Source organism: Urocitellus parryii, chromosome 7, assembly GCF_045843805.1.
Source record: "Urocitellus parryii isolate mUroPar1 chromosome 7, mUroPar1.hap1, whole genome shotgun sequence".
NCBI lineage: Eukaryota > Metazoa > Chordata > Mammalia > Rodentia > Sciuridae > Urocitellus > Urocitellus parryii.
In genome coordinates this window covers 46980427-47002078 of record NC_135537.1, presented here as the reverse complement: position 1 = coordinate 47002078, position 21652 = coordinate 46980427, and the positions used below count along the sequence as shown (strand labels likewise).

Genomic DNA, 21652 nt, shown 5'->3' with positions numbered 1-21652 from the left:
CATTTCAAAAGATTTACAGGACTATTAAATGAGTTAATGTAGGTAAACTCTAGTTGAAACATAGGATTCTAGATATATGATTTTAATTATTGTTATTTACAAAAGCTCATCCAAATTTTAACCTATTTTATATGCTAGTCCATCCTCTAAGGCAGAAGAAAGTAGTTAAAGATTCTGGAATGAATGTCTCTTTTTCCTTTTATTCTCTGTCCCAGACACATTTCATTTTTCAACATGTTTTTGGATTCTTTTTTTTTTTTTCCTTAAGGGGGTTCATAATAAGAGAGATGGTAGCATCTAGATCTGGACCTGCCAAAATATCCATTCAAAACACATTGTATCGGTCTTTTTTTCTGGGTTGGAAAATCCCTCCCAGGCAGAGTTCTCTCATCAGATAATCACGTAGTCCAGGCTCAGTCTGCTTGTCCTGCCTGACTGCCTCTGTTAGTTAGGTTGCATGTTTAATAGTGCATTCTGTTTCAGATTTAAATCTCCATGAATTTCTAGGATGTGTCCTTTTGAGGTACTCAGATGCCTAGAGCCTGGAAAGCACAGGTTTTAGAGTATCTATAAATGGGTTTTATGCAGTTATTTCAGAAAAAGAATATAAATGCACAAACACAAAATTAGATATGAAAATGAACATGTATTTAGAATGAGAAAATATAACACATTAATGAAGGCTTGGCAATTTGCATCCTTTCTCCCCCTTAAGACCTCTTTAGGCAATTTAGCAGAAAAACACTCATATAAGTTATTTAAGCCCTTCAGAATTATAAAGTTATCAAATGATTTTAACAGATTTCAGAGAAGTTTAAGAAAAAAGGTATTCCTTCATATTATGTCTTCATGTATTATGTATTCAAAATGACCAATGAAATATGTTTCCCCTATTATAAAAACAGGAAGGCTGATTTCACTTAACTGTTTCAAGATTTGAAATTTTTGTACAAAGAACTCATAAGAACTAGGGTATCATTCCCAAAATATTTCCAAATATTTTGGTTTTGATATTTTTAAAAGTTTCTATTATCAGAATAAAAGGTAGTAGATTCAGATATTTTCCTGGAACTTTTTTTTTTAAATCAGTGGTAAAAGAAAAAATAGAAGGGAGGATGATATCATATTGGATTTCTAAATTCTTTGATGCAAGACTTTTTATCCCAAGTTCACTCTAATTTCCATAATGGCAAGAGGTTTTATATGTCTTATTTCTTCCAATCTCTTGACATTTAGCACAGAGTTCAATGTTTTGAATTGGATTTCATTTTGATGTTCAGTAGAAGTAAATATCCTCTTGCTGATTGTAAAATTATTCACAGGTTTTCAATCTGTGTTGATTATAAATATGTTAGGATAAGATTTATAGTGTGATATTTTTAATATTATCTAAAAGCTCATTATTTAAAAATATTTTTAATTGAAAAACCATAAACATTATGTAGTAAATTTGGTATTTTGAAGTATGTATACATGTTAAGCATTTCTTATACAGAAATAAAAAATCTGAAAATGCTCCAAAATCTGAAGCTTTCTGAATGTCAACAGGACACAACAAGTGGAAAATTCAGGCTATGCATATGAAGTGTATGTGAGATATAAGTAAATTTTGTGTTTGAACATGGGTACTATTCCTAAAATGTTTCCATATATTCCAATATCTGAAAAAAATCTGAAAGCTAAAGCATTTTTGGTTTTAAGCATTTCAGATAACAGGTGCTCAACCTGAACAATGTAGAATGATTTAATCAGGCTAATCGAATCATCCATAAACGGACTTAGTTTTTTTGTGGTGAGACTTTTGAAATTTATTCTCTTATTGTTAACTAAAGTTATTCTGCTGTGCAATAGTTCTCAACAATTCTTCGCCTTGTCTAACTGACACTTAATATCTCCTCACTCTTTTCCCCTCCCGGACCCACCCTTTACTGCTAGTGAGTGAGCATCATTCTACTCTCTATCTGTATGACTTAGAATTATTTTGATTGTATATGTGAGTGTGATCATGTGTTGATTTTTGTTGTTGTTGTTGTTGTTTTGTTTTGCTTTCTTGCCTGTTTTTTTTTTAAGTATAATGTCCCCTACTTTATCCACTTCATTGCAAATAATAGAATTTCATTCTTTTTAAGGCTGAATGGAATTCCATTGTGTGTGTGTTTATAATTTATTCATTAGTCAATTATATATTGAGCATTATTGTGGATAATGCTCCAATGAATATGGGAATGCAGATATATCTCAGATGAATAGATTTCAGTTCCTCTGGGTAGATATAGAGAAATGGGATTCCTGAGTCATATGGTAATTCTTTCTTTAGTTTTTGAGGAAACTCCATACTGTTTTCCAAAGTGGCTTTACTGATTTGCATTACCACCAACAATGTATAAAACTTCCCTTTTCTCCACATTTTCACCAACATTTATTTTCTTTTGTCTTTTGATAGTGATAGCCATTCTAACTGGTGTATGGTGATCTCTTGTTGTGGCTTTAATCTGACTTACCCTATTAATTTGAAATATCGAGCAATTTTTATGGGCCCAGAGACCTTTCATATGTTTTATTTTGAGAAATATCTTTTCATTTTATAATTAGATTATTTGTTTTATTGCCATTGAGCTGTTTTCTTTCTATATTTGAATATTAACTCCTTATCAGATGTATGGTTTTCAAATATTTTCTTCCTTTGTTGTAGGTTGTTCTTCACTGTTTATTGTTCCCTTGATTATATAGAAGCTTTATAGTTTAATGCATTTCATTTGTTTATTTTTACATTTTTGCCCATGTTTCCATTAAAAATTAATGCCCAGACAAATGTCATGAATCTTTTCCCCCATCTTTTCTCCTAGTAACTTTATATTATATTTCAAGTCTTATGTGTTTAAGAATTGAATATGTTTTGTATTGAATTTTGCATATAGTGAGATAAGGATCCAATTTAATTCTTCTACAGTTGGATATTCAATTTTCCCAACATTAGCTATTGAACAGACTGTCCTTTGCCCACTGTGTGAACCCAGAATTTTTGTTGAAAATCAAAAATTTCAAATGTGAGAGTTTTATTTCTGTTCTTTCTGTTCCATTGGTTCACATCTTTGTTTTTCTATCAGTAATGTGTGTTTTTAATCATAATAGAATTATATTTTGAAATCTGTGCATGATGCCTCCAGCTTTGTCTTTTGCTAAAGACTGCTTTGTTTTTGTAGAATCTTTTGTGGTTTTGTGGTTGTGTACAAATTTTAGGATTTTAAAATATTTCTGTGTATTTTGACAGGGATTGCATTGAATCTGTAGATATTTTTGAATAGTATGGACATTTTAACAATATTCTCTCAATCCATGAAAGTGTAAAATCATTCCATTTGTTTGAAACTTATCAATATTTCACAGTCCCAGTATACAGATCTTTCAAATCTTGGTGCAATTTACATGTATTATTTTTTGTTGTTAATTGTAAATGGGATTATTTTCTTGATTTCTGTTTCGATAGTTATTTTAAGTGTATATTTTTATCTACTATTTTTTTTTTTGCTGCAGTGAACATAAGACCTAGCAAGAACAATTACAGAAGGAAAAGTTTATTTTGGAGCTCATGGTTTCTGAGGTTTCATTCCATTTTTCTTGGCTGGAGAACATCATGGTGGGAGAGTGAGGCTGAATACAGCAGCTCATCACATAGAACTAGGAAGCAGAGAGAAACTACTTCACTCACTAGGGACAAAATATATGCCCCAAAGGCATGTTCCCAATGACTTAGCTCTTCTAGCCACACTGTACCTGCCTATGATTACCACCCAGTTAATCCATTCAATTAGATTAATGCACTGATTAAGTTAAGACTCTCATATCACAATCATTTCACTTCTAAACTTTCTTACATTGTCTAACACATGAGCTTCTGGAGGGGGGTGCACCTAATATCTAAACCATATAGTGTACATAATTCTACTTATTGTTTTACATTGATTTTTATACCCAGTAACTTTACTGTAGTAATTTATCAATCCTGACAATTTTTTGGTGTTTAATATTTTCAATATATAAGATCATGTCATTTGCAAACAGAGACAGAACTCTTGGTTTCCTATTTGGTTGCATTTTATTTCTTTCTTTTGCCTAACGTCTCTGGATAGATCTTTCAGTATTTGCTGAAAATAAGTAGTGAGCCTGGGCAGCCTTGTTTTGTTCCTGAACTTAGAGGAAAGGCTCTCAACTTTTCACTGATGAGTGATGATATTAGTTGTAGTCTTGAGGCACATTCTTTCTATACCTAATCTATTGAAAGTTATTTTCATGAAAGGATGTTAATTTGTGTGGAATGCTTTGTGTACATCTATTAAGATAGTCATACTCTATATAATTCATTATGTTAATGTAGTGTAACACATTGTTTGATTTGCCTGTTGAGCCATCCTTGCGTGATAAATACCACCTCATCATGGTGAATGATTCTTCAGTTTTTTGAATTTGGCTTGTTAGTTGGCCTGTAATTTTCTTTGCTTCACAATATCTTTCTTTGACCTTGTATCAAAGTATGCTGGCCTTATAAAACAAATTCAAAAGTATTTTCTTTATTTCAACTTTTTGGAAGAGTTTGAGAATGACTGGCATTAGTGTTTTACATGTTCAGAAGCATTCACTTATGAAGTCATTTACTAATTTTGGCCTGAGTTTTACTTTGTCTGGTTCCTTGAGATATAATGTCAGATTATTTGAAATATTTTTCTGATATAGGTATTTATTACTATAAACTTACCTCTTAGATGTACATTTGCTACATGCAATAAGATTGATATGTAGTATTTATATTTTCATTTGTCTCAGGTTAGTTTTTGATTTGTCTTTTGATTTCTTCTTTGACTCATGGGTCTTTCAGGAGCATGTTGTTTGATATCCACATATTGGGAATTTCCAAAGATTTCTTCTATCTCATGCCCTTGTGATCAGAAAAGATACTAAATGTTATTTCAGCGCTCTTAAATTAGAATTTGTTTTGTGGTTTAAAATATGATCTGAAGAATTTTTTTATATGTACTTGAGAAAAGAATATGTATTCAGTTGCTTTTTGATGGAATGTTCTATGTATGTATATTTGGTCTATTGAAATGAAAAATTTAGTAGGAACCTTACCCATGTGCTTTTTATATTAGGTGTAAACTATTCAATATTTACTTATTAAATTTTGTCTATTGTTGAAAGTAGGATTCTTAATCCTCCTATTATTATTTATGTTGAAATCTATCCCTTCAAATCATTTAATAATTGCTTTACGGATTGATCCCTTTTTTTGTTCTACAATGACCTTTTTGGATTTTTACAGTTATAGATGTAACATTTTGTCTGGTATAAACATATATATTCCTACTCTTTATAACATATACATTTGCATGAAATATCTTTTTCCATCTTTTCACTTTCAGTTTGTGTATCCTTACTAGAAAAATGAGTTTCTTATGAGCATGCTATGCTTGGGTCTTGTTTTTGTTTTTGTTCATTCAACCACTGTATGCTTTTTGGTTGAGGAATTTAATACATTTTTTTTCCAAGCAATTATTGATAAGTTAGGATTTCTTATTGAAATTTTGTAATTTGTTTTCTGGTTATTTATCTTGTTTCTTTTTTCCTCTCTTTCTGCTTTCCTTTGAGGTTTTCTGAAGTGGTGGTATGCTTTGAATCCTTTCTTTTGTAAATTTTGTGCAAGAAATACAGATTTTAGTTTTGTGGTTACTATGAGGCTCACATAAAACATCTTATACTTCTAGCAAGCTTTTTCAAGATAACAAAACTTAACTTTAATCACACATTTAAACTCAATGTTTTTACTCCCTCACATTTTATGATTTGGATGTAAAAAATTGCATCTTTTCGTAATTTGTGTCTTTTAAAAATTTATTATAGCTTTGGTTGTTTTTCACAGTTTGCCTTTTAACCTTCACAATAAAGATAGAATTAATTTACATATTGTCTTTACTAAAATATTCTGAATTTGACTGTGCATTATTTATTTTATTGTTTTGTACTTCCAAAATGTTTTATGCTATTAATTAGTTGTCTTTCATTTCAGCTTAAAAGTCATCCCTTTAGCAATGCCAGTAAGATAGGGTTATTGGTGATGAATTACCTTAGCTTTAGTTTGTCTGGAAAAGTTTTTTTTTCTTTTTCCTTCATTTCTGAAGGACAGCTTTTCCAGGTATTCCTGATTGGCTGAATTTCTTTCTTTCACCTATATTATCTTACTCTCTTCTGTTTTTTAGGGTTTCTGCTTAGAAATTCACTGACAGATTATGGAACTCTCTTTATGTGATATGTTTCTTATATCTTTCTTCTTTCAAAGTTCTTTCTTTGTCATTGATTTTTGATAGTTTGATTATGATGACTCTTGATTATTGATTGGAGTTCTCTAAGTTTTTTGTACCTGGATATTCACATCTTTCACTGGACTTGGAAAATTTTCTGTCATTATTTCTTTAAGTATTTTTTTTTTTTTTGGTCCTTTTTCTTTCTCCTTTTTTTCTCCTCAAAATCCTATTATGAAAATATTGGTTCTCTTGATGGCTTTCCATGTCATTTTTTTTCTCTTCTTGGCAGTGCTGGGGATTGAATCATGGGCTTTAAACATGCCACTCAGTGCTCTACATAGAGTCACATCCTCAATGTTTACAATATGCATAGGACTTTGTCATTCTTTTTTGTTTTGGTCCTCTGATTACATAGACCTTTTCTTCTTTGGGGTGAGGAAGTGAAGCTTTATTAGTTTATTTTGGTTGTGTCATATTTCCTTGATCCTTTTTCTGGTTTTTGTTTTTCTTTTGATACTAGGCTTTTAACCCAGGGGCACTTTACCACTGAACTTCATCCCCAGATCTTCTTGTCTTTTATTTTGAAACAAGGTCTTTGCTAAGTCGCTTAGGTTCCCTAAGTTTCTGAGTCTAGCCTTGAACTTGTGTCTCCTGCCTCAGCCTCCTGAATCTGTGGGATTACGGGTGTATACTACCATGCCTGACTTTCCCTAATCCTTTGCAATCTTTGTGTTCTCCCATTGGTGTTTGTGCATTTGAGGAAGCAGCCACCTCTTCCTGTTTTAGCAAGTGTTCTTTCAAAGGAACAGATTTTCAATATTTATTCTCATCTGGTTCTCTGTTTTATGTATAATTATATTAATTTTATACATAACTACAATTATGAGTTCATAACCAAACACATTTCCAAAGAAATTAAAATAAGTATAGAGAACACTGGGCAGAGTGATACTTTGTAGTGTTACTATTTGGAAAGACTGCCGATTAAATGCATTTAGGTTGAAGGCATAATGTTAAAGGCTCTGTAACAATCCAACGTATTTTTCTTCAACTCATAGGGAAAATATGAGAACCATTATGGAGCTATGTATGTGTATGTACTCAGCCCGATTTGTGTCAAAGTGCACCTGTCATAAAAGAATGACATGTTTCTTTTCATTTTATCAAATAAATATGTAGATGTTGCAATATTCATTAAAAATCGAGAAGGAAACAATCCTTAAGAAGTGAATAAGATTAAACTGTTATGGCTTGCTTAATTTAAAATAAAAAAATATGTTGCCTCAGGGTCAACCTATAAATGTAATTAATCAATAAACATTTTATTAAGAGCTTATTATGTTCTCTGATCTGTGAGAAGAACAGAATAGGATGTTGAAGAAATACTGTTAGGGTTATCTATAGGATAGCTAGAAATATTCTAAGTCTCAGTGGCTTAATTTAATAGAAAGTTTCTTTCTCACATCATAAGGGGAACTTTTGATGGGCAGTCAGGTTAGGGAGTGAGAGTTTCCTCTCTTTCAAATTACTTTGACTATAACTCAGCTATGAATATGCCTAGTATGCTAGGCTTGGTCAGGAGAGGGGACACAAGTTAATGTCCTTGATAGGATTCCCTAACTATGTGACACGTGTTGTTACTTCTTGCCTTCTTTATTAGAATGTGCCTATTTTGAGAAATGGAGCAACTGTAGCCTTGGAGTCAAGACAACCTAGAGTTTTGTACTAATTTTTCTACTTTATATCAACATAGGCAGCTCTTTTAAACTTTGTATGCCTCATTTTTTTTAATCCATGACATGATAGCTATATGTCTAAATAATAAAAATGATTTCAGTTCTAATAGTCACTGATGTTTATATCTATCTCAAAAACTTCTCTGTATTTCCCAAAACGGAATCTTTTTATTCTTGAGCTAAACTACATTTTTCAGCTTCCCTTCCAGTTAGGGGATCTACACAGTCACTTTAGGGGATGGGGTTTCAACATATGAAGTTTTGTTTAATTTTGTTTTGGAGGGCACAGTTAATATTCATAGCAGTAACCAATATTTAAAAATCAGAAATTTTATTAAGAGTTCAGATTTCTAATTTCTGTTAAAAAAAAAAACATAGGATCCGACCCTGTTGGACTTCTCTCAGTACATTAAAAATGATCTTTTAACATTAAGGCCATGATACACTCTTTGGGGACATGCTCTCTTCAGTTCACCACAGTACCCACTTTATTATACCTACTTGGGCACTTTCAGCATCTAATTTTGAGATCCCTGAATATAAGATGCTCAAAATATGAAAGTAGACTGCTGAATTGCATTTTTGTGACATAGACATTAGCATCATGGGACACTTAGGAATTCACTCTGACAGTTGTGTCCTCTGTAGATGCAGTATGTCACTCTTCCATGTCAGCCTTCCACACATCTCACTTCTTAGATGCACTACCTTTGATGACCCAGGTCACAAACATTAGGTTCATGTGCACCAGCTACCACATCTTGCAGATTCTCAAGGATTGGGCAAAAGTGGAAGTTTAGGCATACACATAGAAAATGACAAGATTAAAAGTCTCAGTATTTTGGTATAAAGTTTTTAGCTACTTCAGAGAAGATCTATCTAGATCACAGATTATTATAAAATTTCAAGACTTGTAGCATGGACTGCATGTAGATAGAAAGACCTCATTTTAATACTTCTTTGGGCCTCGGTTTCTTCCTGTCTAAAATGAAAGTGTTTGCATTATCTAGCTAATTTAACTGTGCAAGAATTAAATGACCTGCTACATATAAACTGCCTAAAATAGTGCCTGGAATATAGCAGGAACTAACAGTTTTGATTGAGAACAGTATATCCCAGAGGTTATGAGTCAATTCCATTCTCATGTGTATTTAATATCCTCCATCTCTTTTTCATATGAATTAGGTCACTTATTAGGGTTGCAGTTTCTTTATGTGTAAAATGAGCAATAAAATGTGTCAACATTGTTAAGTTGTATAAATATGCAATGAGAAAAATTGTTGTAAAGATCCTTGTTTGGAATATAACAAGTACTTAATAAAAAAAAGGATATGTAAAATAGGTGATTATAGAATGTGAATTTCCAAAATCTTTGTGAATTTTCCAAAATCTACATGGAACTGAGTGGTCATATTTAAAGAGTAGATACTTGATCAATCTATCTTTGTAGAGTGAGAAAAGGAATTAAAGAGTATGATGTCCTCCTAAATCACATCCACATTTTATTGTTTGAATCAATTAAGATCAATAAGATTCTTAAAGTGTATGACATTTATCTTGTATAAAGTATCAATATGGTATTTCCGGGAATGTTAGCCAAAGGGGGAAAAATGGTGTTATAAATATTTTTGAACGTGTTATTACTCATATTGATAATATATTAAGAAAACTTCTCTTGAGGACTTTCGTATTCATTGCCATGAGGCAAATATTGACTAAGGTGTTTGTCAGTGTTCAATTCAAAGGATGATTATTTTTGCTAATTATTCAAATAAGCTGTCATAATGAATGTTTACCATTTAAAAAAATATTTCATGACAATTGTCAATTGAAAAATTGATACACTTTTTCCAGAAACAAGTTTCATTACCTAACATTTAATAATAATTGGCTATATTTCTGTAGATCTTATTTACTGGCACTTTTAGTGTTTTCAAAATATGGCCACAATGTAATGTACATTTGGAGGAGAATTTATTTATTTTTATTGTTTGTGTTTTGTTTTGTTATTGGGGATTGAACCCAAGAGAACTTTGCCACTGAGCTAAATCCCCAGACTTTTTTTTTTATTTTTTGAGACAAGGTCTTGCTAAGTTACTGAAGCTGGTCTTGAATTTGCTATCCTCCTGCCTCAGACTCCAGTGTCATTGGGGTTACAGATGTGCTCCACCATGCTCAGAAATGAGGAGGATACTGAAAATACAGAAGGCCACCTGGCTTCTACTGTTAAGAGTTTATTATTCATCAGGAAATGAATCAGAAATCTTTATTTATCAAAGACATGCCAGATGATTTCAGTGATCTTCTGAAGTTGGGAAATGCTAATATTTTTCACCTAATACTGCTTTATTTCAGATCTAAAAGTATAGTGTAAGGAATTTTCAAAAATCATCACAAAGACTCACATATATTTTCCATTAGTGTATATGTAAATGTGAAGCATTTTGGAGGGATTTTTTATTATCTGTAACAGTAGCAGAATTAACAGTATTAATTATAGAAATCAAAGTGTTAAGAAAGCTTAGTTTAATATTTTGATATAGAATTAATTGGTATGTATCAAATGAAAGCTCTGAAATTTGTTGAATATTTACACTTCAATTTCTCTCTTTTTTAAGGTGGAGTTCTCACAGTATGTTAGCAACTCATGAGGCATTTATGGCACAATATCCTAAAATATTTCTGTACAAAGAAGCCAGATTGCCTAAAATTTTCAAACCGGTGGAAGAAAGGTAATTATATTTTCTTTTGAAAGCAAAGTTGTGTGTGTGTGTGTATGTGTCTGTGTGCGCGCGCGCGTGTGCCTGTTTGTGAGCTTACATGCATAAATGGAACTAAAAATAATGAAAATGTTTGGTTACCAGCCCTCCATGCTGGAGAACAATCAAGGAAACAGACTGGTAGGTAAGGGTAGATGAATTTTCTTGCTGAACAAAAATATTTGCCCACTGCTGAGGAGCATAGTTATATAAACCATTTGTCGAAGTATTACTCCCTTTTATTAAAGAATGATAGTGTTTATGAAAGGAACTAAAGTACCTGATAGCATTTCATGAGAAACTTTCCCACAGAAATGGATAGTGTTTGTGGGTGGAGGATATGTGGAGATATGCTATGTATCAATGAATGGACTACAGTCACAGGGCAACTGAAGGTATTTGAAAAGCCCATTTGATTAGGTTTCTACTTCTACATGGACCTGCAGTTTATGTATTTTTAAAGAGCAAGAGTGGGATAGTTAAATATGTTGCAGAAGGTGTGATAACCTTCTTGGAAAAGGATGAGGATGAGTTGCCAAATGGCACTGTAATGACCCCAGTGGAATTATAAGGTTCTTGTGTCATCAGCACAGCATCAAATACAAAAAAAAGCTGCTTTCTGCTTAGACAACATTCCCATAGTAGTTCCCTTTACATCTTTAGTGAATATGCAAAGCCCCTCTCAGTGCTACCCTAGTAGAAATGATCTTTCTACACCCTCAGCTTCCAACTGCAGCCTTCTCTAACCCATATAACTTCTGTTGCCATATCCATATGTTTGTATTTCACTTATGTGTTTACTAGTGTGCATTTTTATTTTTGACATTTAGCAGAGGTACTGACTTGTAATTGGGATTAATAAATGTGTGTGTGTGTGTGTGTGTGTGTGTGTGTGTGTGTGTTATCCATTGGGGAAACTACTTTCTGGCTCTATAGAGTTGGTAAAAAAAATGTGTTCTAATTTACTTATATTAATAATATAAAAATAAAAACTCAAACAAAATTATTGTTACAAATGTGTTCCTAGGGATTGGAGGATATCAGAATAGGAGTACCAATCTATTTTGTTATCTTACACTCTTATTTATAGCTGTAGGGCAGTATTATGTAGAACATGTCATGCCAGTTAACTGAGAAAACTCTCTGGGAGATGAGCTTGCTCTGCTTTTTCAAAAACAATTCTGTTAAATTAATTTTAAAAAAACTTATAAAAACCAGACATTCAAATAAAACATTTTTCATAACCTTATCTAACCTTATCTACCATCTGAATCAAACTCCATCCCGATGTGGCAAGACCGACTAGAACCATCACATAAAGCTTATACTGTGATTTATCCAAATAACCTCACTCTACATAAATTTCTAATAAAATATTTTGTTCTATTTGATTCCAAGTATATTCAATTTCTATTCTAATCTTGTTTATTAGATTGAGACTTGTAAATTTAGCTCTAACAAGTAAGGGACTAGGAGTATTTATGGAGAGCTGAAGTCTCCTTCTTGCCCTCCAGTTTCTTCATTAAGCTACCAGCATGAGTCTATTCCTTTTGGTTAAGAATTTTGGGGGGAGACCGGGGTTGTGGCTCAGTGGTAGAGCGCTCGCTCAGCATGTGTGAGGCACTGGATTCGATCCTCAGCACCACATAAAAATAAATAAATAAAATAAAGGTATTGTGTCTGACTACAACTAAACAGAATTAAAAATAAAAAAGCTTTTGGGAAGACTACAGAGAGGCAGAGTAGTGGCTTTAAACACCTTTGGTAATAGACTACCACCTTCATATCTTTAAGAAAAAAATGAGACCCTAAATTTTTATTGACTGTCTACTAAAGTGTGGGGTACAAAATATGCAGAGACTAGGGAAATGCACAATATTAATTGATTTGTTTGCTTTAAGTTGCAGAGAAGTCAATCAAATTAGCTTCAGATGCAAGGGGAATTTTAAAGATCACTGTTTCCCTCCATATTCTTTGTTGGGTTGGTTTAATTTTCACATGCCTCATGGTCTGGACAGACAGAGAGGAGTTTTTATTTTTATTTTTTGAAAATAGCACTGGCAGAAGCACATTGAAGTCTCTTGTTATAATCCATTTCTGGATTGCTACGGTGGTCCTCTGATTTGCCAGTCCTAAATTACATGGTGGTACTCATAGAGTGAAGAATGTAGTTGACCCTAAATAGAAGCATTTAGAATAAAGGTAGGAGAGCAAGTAGAGTGATAGAAGAACATTGGGATATCATTATCTGGAAAATGGTGAATGAATACATGATCCTTGTTGAAAATTTCTTGAAGACACACAAGTCAACAGGAGGTTGAACAAAATGTTGAATGGAAAAATAATGCATTGAAAAAACAGCAGTGAGCTTTGAAATCAAATATAAAATGAGAAAAATCATTCAAAAATTTTCTCTGACTATAATTCAGAAGGCTAAATTGCCAACAGAATTAGAGGGGAAAAAAGCTAATCATTTAGAAGTCAAACAATAGAAAATAACCCAAACCTCCAAACATTCTCCTAAACAACTTTTATTTCTTTAGACAGGGAGTCAAAACTGCATTTTAGTTTTTGGATACGAATCCCAAAGCACAAACAACAAAACGAGAAGCAGACAAATAAGTTTACATCAAACTAAATAGGCTTTGCAAAACCAAGGATGCAATAAAGAAAGGGTAGACAACCAATGAAGTGTGAGAAAATATATATAAATCATACATCTGGTACAATGATTTGATATCCAAAATACATGAAGAATTTGACTCAATAGCAAGAAAACAGCTTGATCCAAAAAAATGAGTAAGCAATCAAAAGAAGACATAGCAAAGGCATTTGATATAATTGAGTGTCTGCCTCATGGTACGTGTGCAATAATGTCGAAAAGACAAAATGGTAATTTTTATTTTTCAGCTAGGAAAACAACCTAAAGCAGTAATAAATATGCCTTCAATTGAATTAAAGTTTCATAAATACGTTTCATAAAATATATTTAAGAAAATAATGAATCTCCTCTAAGCTTAGCTTGCAAGGGTCCCTTATGAAATATCACACACACACATATGCATATATATGTGTGTGTGTATATATAAATTTTGATATGTATATCTGAAATTCATACACACATGGATAGTGAGAATAAAACTCAGGAAAATCAGAATCTTTCAAAGGAATAAAACTAATGATGAATTATATATCTTATCAGAGAGGAAATGCCTACACTATCAAAATTATCAACAGCCTTCACCTATTATATTCAACACTCTATAATTCTTTGAACTTAAATATCATGTCACAGCTGTGATATAAGTAAGGCACCTGCCTGGCTGTAGGCAGCTGGCAAGAATCCCTGATACCAGAGCACTTGCTAGATATTGAAGGGATGCAGTCACGGGCTAGGAGACAAATGCTTCATGGAAACATTAAATATACTTGGAATAATGCTTCATTAATGAAAATAAATGAAAGACCTGGCCAAGACATTGGGAGCGATAATTATATTTGAGCAAAAATTTAAGAACAGGACAAGAATGGAGTCAAAGATGGTTTGGAACTCTCATCATTATCTAAAATTTATTTTATTCATGGATTGTTTAGAAGGTAAAATTTTGGTATACTCACAGATATAGAAAATCAAAGAGGATCTGTAATGTTTTAAAAAAGAGCACTGAATTTTGATACAGAACACTTAGGTCTGAGTATTTATTTTGCTCAACAGCAACAAAATAAACTTAGGAGAAGTCTCTTAAGAAGGCCTTGATTCATATTTATTCAGAAAAAGAACAATATTAATATGCTACCTCAGAGTTATGAATTGAAAGAGCTTTAAATGATACTAGCTCTTATTATCATAGACTATAGATGGCTATGATATTTTATGTGTAATATACGTTTGTCAAGAAATTCTTTGTTTAAAATAGGTTCAACAATAGGGTCAAAAGATGCAAACTGCAGATTGTATAAAATACTATTAAGAGGCTGTAGCTCAGTTACAGGATACTTGCCTAGGTTATGTTTCTGTGGATTCAACCCAGGGTTGAATAGTAACAAAGAAAAAAGAAACCATTATGTTTAAAGTGAGTTGCCCAATTAAGTGACTTCCATATTACAATGGAAGATATAATTAACAATGTCATTATATGAATTCTCAATGATTGAAACCAACTAATTTATTTGTTCCCAATAAACATAATGATCATTGTTTTTTTAGGAATAAAAAAAACCTGATTGCTATATCCCTCAGTATTTTAAGCAACTTTAATTCATTAGAGAGAGATGGGCATAGTTCCAGATTTGTATCTCTTTTCTATATTAGGAAGATGTAATTATTATAAATGTTCTAATTTGAATAAAATGCTACTTTTATGTAAATAGAGGGCCCTTCTACTTTTAAGTTATGCTATACTAATTTTAGAACATTTTTTGCTCAACAATTAGAACTTTGCCATCTTTTTTAATATTTTAATTTGCTTGTGAATGACATATAAGAGGCTTGAAAATATCCATATAATTTCCTGAGAACTTCATCTACATGAAGGTAGAGAACAATGCAGTTATAAAGGGAAATATGGATATTCAGGGTTAGTTAAACGGTAGAGTGCTTGCCTGACATGTGAGATGCCCTGTTCAAGTCCCAGAAGTACACACAAACAAAATGTGGTAAATGCTAGATCAGAACACAAGAAAAGACCACTGACTCCAATTAAAATCAAATTAAAGCAAGCTTATTATTTCGACCGGCCGGGCTGCCTCTCCCTCCCCAAACGGCGGGAACAAGACAGCACCCCAGCTTTTCTGCAGCCCAGCTTTATAGCCCAGAAGGTTACACAAAGGAGGGTTACAGATAACAGAACTCTGACAAGCATCACACTAATGGTAGTTTACATTTTTTGCTGGCCCCAACATCAGAATTTATGAGGACCATTAGAGCCTCAGAGAGGGTAGTTTTCTGGCCAGGGAAGGCCCATATTTATGAGGTGTCACTAAGTTTCAGAGAAGGCTGCTATCTGGTCAGAGAGCCAGGCATGGGTGAGTTCAAGGCACGGGCAGGCATTCCAAGCAGGTTCAGAATTTGCAGTAATTTATAGTAAAGCTGAAATTAGCTTTTCATGGCTTTGTGGCGAGATGCCCAATTTTAAGAAAAGATCAGGTTGGGTCTATCAGTAAATAGTTTATATTTTAAAAATGTAATTATAATTCTTTACATTTAAAAATTTCCAAATCAATACAATTGGTGATTTCTATCCAGAATATTGTTGTGATGGGCGAAAGGTGCAACTTATTCAGTCGAGGGGGAGAAATAAAGAATGTCCATGCGCCTCTGCCCTTTCAATGCTTTATTCACTCAAATCACTCAATACAATTTCACTCTATAGGTTCTTAATCAAGAAAATGACAATCCTTAATTCTAGGCACTGCAATAGACATAATCAATCCACAGCAAACAATTCTAGATTAATTCTAAGCACTGCAAGCACACTTAATCATGACAAGCTCATGATGAACATTCCCCTTTGCGTGCTAAGCTCAAGTGTCAGATCAAAAGTCTCAAGCCCGAGGTGCTAAATCCAGCAGATGCACACTCACTCAGTCCACTGTGATCAGGTCAGGAACCTGGCGTAGAGTTGATAGCTGGCTGAGGAGAGGGTCATAGGGAGAAGTCCTTTTCTCACCAGAATCAAGAGACTGTTGTAGAGCTTGAGAGAAGTGAGAACAACACAGAAGATCAGGCAGATGAGAAGAGTTGGAATGTCAGTCCAGGTCCTTACCAGGCTCTCAGGCTTGTGTGCATCAGGGTCAGCTGACTGAATGTCTGTTCATTTGCTCCATCATTTATACTAAATTTTGTAGCTTCTGACCATCCCTTCAGTCCCTATTAGCTGCTACTGAATTTCTCAGTGATATCATTCATCCTGAGATTAAAGTATCTGGTCTGGTGGTCCCCACCCTGATTTTCTTGCTTCTCACTCTAATCAGGACAAGAGTACCATGCCAGAGACTTCACTCTGAGTTTGTCAGGGTGGGGAGAAGTGACTTGTTTGTGCCTGAGGGCCATACTAGAGGGCTCCTTAGGTGTACCTAGTGAGACTGCAGGTTTCAAACTGGAATTTTAAAATGGAGTTGCTTAGTCAGAGGCCTAAGGCCATCCTTACAAATATGTAAACTAAAGCTGTTTGCATTTGAATTATTATTCAAATTCATATGCTCTTAAACTTTGGTACTGCTCAATAATATGATGAAAGATAATTGTAAAGTCTGAGAACCCTGGCTTAAGATAGGAAGTTATAATATTTATGATTTAAATGCATAAGAAAAAAAACCTCTACTATCAAGAAGTCTTAGGGTTTTATATAACATTGGTTAATATAACCATAGTGTCCTATATTACATTAAGCTCTTTTTTTATTAATTAATCCAACTATTATTTATCAAGTATCTACCATGTAGCAGGCATTGTGCTGGGATAGAAGAAGATGAATATGGCTTTTAGGCCTTAAGCAATGGTCATGCTAACAATTTTTAAGCACAATAATTTATATTTAAGAATTCATTTTTCAGCCTTCAGATTGTACCATTTATTAGTATAGACAAAGGAACATAAGCAATAAAGAAAAAAAATTGTCTATTGGCTTACCTAATCAACCAGAGGGTAAAGCTGACCTTAAGGAAGATAAGACACAAGATACGGACTGTGTGTGAATTCTGTTTTTCAGCCCTGATTGTCTCTGTAAATAGTCTCTGTTTTTTCTTGTTGTTGTGGAATTTCTCAATGTAAAGGAACATGACCACTGGAAGCCTTGGGCTTGTTGTAACAGCACTGATACAGGAGAAAAAGGGAATTTGTTTTCTCAGAATAACCCAGGAAAAAAATTGGTTTAGTCTGGGCTACATGTTAACCTACCTTCCCAGTGGCATAAAACCTATTAGTAGAAGAAATGGGGATGGAGAGGCACCTTATATAAAGAAAAGAGCCACATTACACAAGGACTGCACTCCTGGGTGTGAAATAAATTAATACATACAATAGTGACAGTTATTTTTAAAATAATGCGTTGTTTTCTTAAAAAATTTAAAATCCACACTTTTTTAAATAATAAGAGAAAGACATCAATTTTTTTAACCAATGATCGTTTAAGTCATGATATTTTGGGAGTAAAAAGGAAACCTAAGGAAATTATAGTAGCCAAGTGGGGGAAAAATAAAACTTCACAGAACTGTGGAGAACTCTGTTAAAGATATATTCATTCAAAAAGTAGCTTTTTTGCAGTATAAATTAAAGCATTTGCAAAGAAGCCTACCTGATATAATTTTATAAAATGTTACTAGATATTGATCATTTTGGTTCCAGAAAAGATTAGTCAGTTAAAGAAAATTAGTTCTTAAAAATTCAGATAAGCATTGAAAACATATTTGCACTGATTTAGGAGTGGGGATTTAGCTCAGTTGTAGAGTTCTTACTTAGCATGTTCAAGGCCTTAAATTTAATCCTTAGTTATGGGGAAAATAATCTGTACTTGACTTAGAGGTGAGTGTCTTTGTTTAGTTGGTAGACATTAAGCAATATGCTTATCAATGAGAAGAACTTTGCCCAGAGGGTGTAGACCAGAAATAATGTGGCAGAAGCTGAGGAATAGTCATTAATATAGCTGAATGGTTAACTAGGTTGTTTCTTTCAAGATATTCATATTTACTAAATTAATCAAAAGAGAAGCTGCCTAACTTTTAAGAAAACGTTAAAGTATGATACCAGATATATCCTATAAATAAGTTTTATAGAGTGTAAATGAGAAAAAGTAAAAAAAAAAAAAGAAAACCAAATTTGATTTCTAACAAATCTACACATTTCTTAAACTGTATGCTTCTTAAAATCCACATTATTTTATTTAAGGAATACATGTAGAAAGAAAAGAAAAAGCTAAGAATAATTTTTATCATATATTGAATGCTTGAAAAAAGATCAAATGCAGTAGTAAAAAATAATGATACCTACCTTAAAATAGTATATTTCTAGTAGAAGAAAAAAATTGTAATGATATAGCCGTATACAGTTAACCTCCATTAACTGTATAAACTGTACAGATAAAATGTATAAGAAGTGTTTTTCAAGAGAAAAATTCTGATCAGTACTGTAATTTAGCTTATAATTGAAATGCATTAGATCAAATATGCAGTGCCTTGACTTAAAGCATCAGTTCTGCAACCATGACTACATGGCATTGAAGATATCAATCTATCTAGACCTCAGTGATCTTATATCTAAAATGAAATGTTTGGGTAGATGACATTCAAGGTTCCTTTTTGCTCTATTAAGCTAACTTTCCTTTTTCTAGTTAATGTTATAGATGCCATAGGAAGAGAAAGATGATACTTTTGTTTTCTTTTGATATATTGATCCCTAAAAATATGGCCCTTCCCTCTCTACACCTTTACTACCATGATCTCTGAGAAAAGGTCAAGGAAAACACAACTGTGGGGAGAAGATATTAGTGGATGAGTATGAGGAAAGGAAGAATATAGAGAAGAGGAATTCAGCTAAGCTCCAGGGGGGTAGATCTTTTCCCACTCCCATCCCTAGGACAAGCTTTGTAATGAGGGAATACTGGTATCCATATAGTCATGGAGGAAGTTGCATCATGTTTTAGGGCAATTATATGCAACTCAGACTACTTGATAGAATCACCTGGGAATTTTTTTAAAAAAATACCGATGCTAGCTCTCTGTATATCCCACACTATGTAAATTTGGGTCCTTGGTTTGGTTTCAGGATCTCAATATTTAAAAAAATATGTGTAGGTGATTCATTCTTGAGAATTACTGCTTTAGCGTAAGGGATAAATTGAGCTCAATACAATGCTTAGTATGAAGTGAGAATAACAGTACAGAATTAGTGGAGTGAGATGTTTACAGTTACACCAGCAGCTAATGTTATTGGCCTTCCTGGGCATGTCTAGTATGCAGTGGGTCTGGAATTTCCCATGAACACTGGTGAGAGAAAATGAGATGCTGATAGGACTGTGGGCTAAAGAAACTTAGGGAGGGGAAGAGCAGATGGTTGAGGCAGGAATCTGATGGTACAATGGAAAAATATTAAGGTAGCTGTCGTAGAAAATAATATATATATATTTATAATATATATAAATATGTGATAGATTCTCAGTAATATATATTTATTATCTGTTTGTCTGTCTGTCTATCTATCTATCTATCTCTCTATCTACCTATCTTAGTCAATGGCTATATTGTAGTCATCTTCAGTAGTTACCAATCTAGGGTCCAGAGCAGACGGGCCAGGCACTCTGTAAGAGGAACATGATAGCTCATAGCGCATAGTGAAAAGAGCTCCTCCCTTCAACCTCTACAAATTACATTCCCTCAAATGTTCACCTCTCACTCTTTGTGATTGGCTAAAATCCAGATCTTTGTTACATAAAATATATTACTAAATAAGGTTTCTGTTTGTTGAGGTTTGTGACTTAGGAATTGAAAGTAGAGAGACAACCTCAGGGTAATGACTCCCCACTTGTTTAACACTGGGGATTTATTATTCAAAAGTTAATTACTCAGTATTTACAGAGGTAGTATTACCCAGCAGTCAATGACAGAAAGTTGGTTATACTGTCAATCTTACTTTCAATGGACTCAAGATCAGTGTTTCTCAAATTTTAACATGTGCACAAAATCCACAAGGGAGCTTATTAAAATACAGATTCTGATTCAGATGGTCTTGGTTGGGGCCTGAGTTTTGTACTAACAGCTGATTCTATGCTGCTGGTCCATGGCTCATAGTCTGAGAAGCAAGCCTAGAGGTTACTATTCAGAGTTTTCAGAATGTAGCAAGGATTGTAGGACTGTAAATTAGTATACTTTGGTAAGCAGTGTGGAGGTACCTAAAAAAGACTAGGAATAAAATCACCATGTTACCCAGCTATCCCTTGGTATTTATTCTGAAGAACTGAACTCAGAATACTATAGAGATGTACATCAATATTTATAGTAGTGAAATTCATAATAGCCAAGTTATGGAACCAATCCAGATGTTATTCAACAAATTAATGATTAAAGAAAATGTAGTATGTATACATGATGGGATATTATTCAGCCTTAAAGAAGAATGAAATGATGGCATTTGTTGTTACATGGATGGAACTAAAGAACATCACGCTAAATGAAAAAAACAGGACTCAGAAAGTCAAGGGTCAAATGTTTTCTCTCATATACAGAAGGTAGACTAACAAAAGAGGGGAAAAGTTTGGGGGGAATTTTATGAAAATAGAAGAGGGATCAATGGAGTAAAGGAAGGGTAGAGTAGAAAAGGAGGAATGAAAAAAGGGAGAGATAATGAAATTGACCAAATCATGCTATGTACATATATGAATATACCCCAGTGAATTTTACCTTTATTTTATATTTGTGTGTGTGTGTGTGTGTGTGTGTGTGTGTGTGTACACACATACTTAAGTAAAGTACCAAGTTTAAAACCATTAAATAAATAGAAGAAAGACCAGGAGAGCAGAGGAAGGAAAATAGGGGAAGAAAGGAGAGGAGGGAAAGAGGAAGAACTGGGGACTAAAGTGGAGCAAATTACACTCCATGCATATCTGATTATGTGAAATGAACCCCACTGTGATGTAGAATGCACTAACAACATAACTAAAAATGTGCAAAAATCATCAAACTGTAACTTTCTACTGGGAAATTTTTTTACTGGAAAAATTTAGTCCACATTTTAGAATTCGCTCATCTAGGGGTTTATTTCCAATAAACTATGAAGGTTTACATGGGTTTAGTTATTATATAATTTGTCCTAGATTTTCATGGATTCTGCATCCATAGATTCCACCCACTATAGATCAGAAATATTCAG

At 33.2% G+C, this 21652-nt stretch overlaps 1 protein-coding gene across 1 annotated transcript in view; it reads left to right on the top strand.

Moving 5' to 3' along the window:
• The window catches only part of Cnbd1 (cyclic nucleotide binding domain containing 1), a 417626-nt gene that overhangs the window by 23383 nt on the left and 372591 nt on the right, over positions 1-21652 (top strand). Inside the window, exons 3-4 of the mRNA XM_026384576.2 lie at positions 7402-7417; positions 10666-10764. Of these exons, the coding sequence (XP_026240361.2) occupies positions 7402-7417; positions 10666-10764 (115 nt within the window). The remainder of the gene's footprint in view (positions 1-7401; positions 7418-10665; positions 10765-21652) is intronic.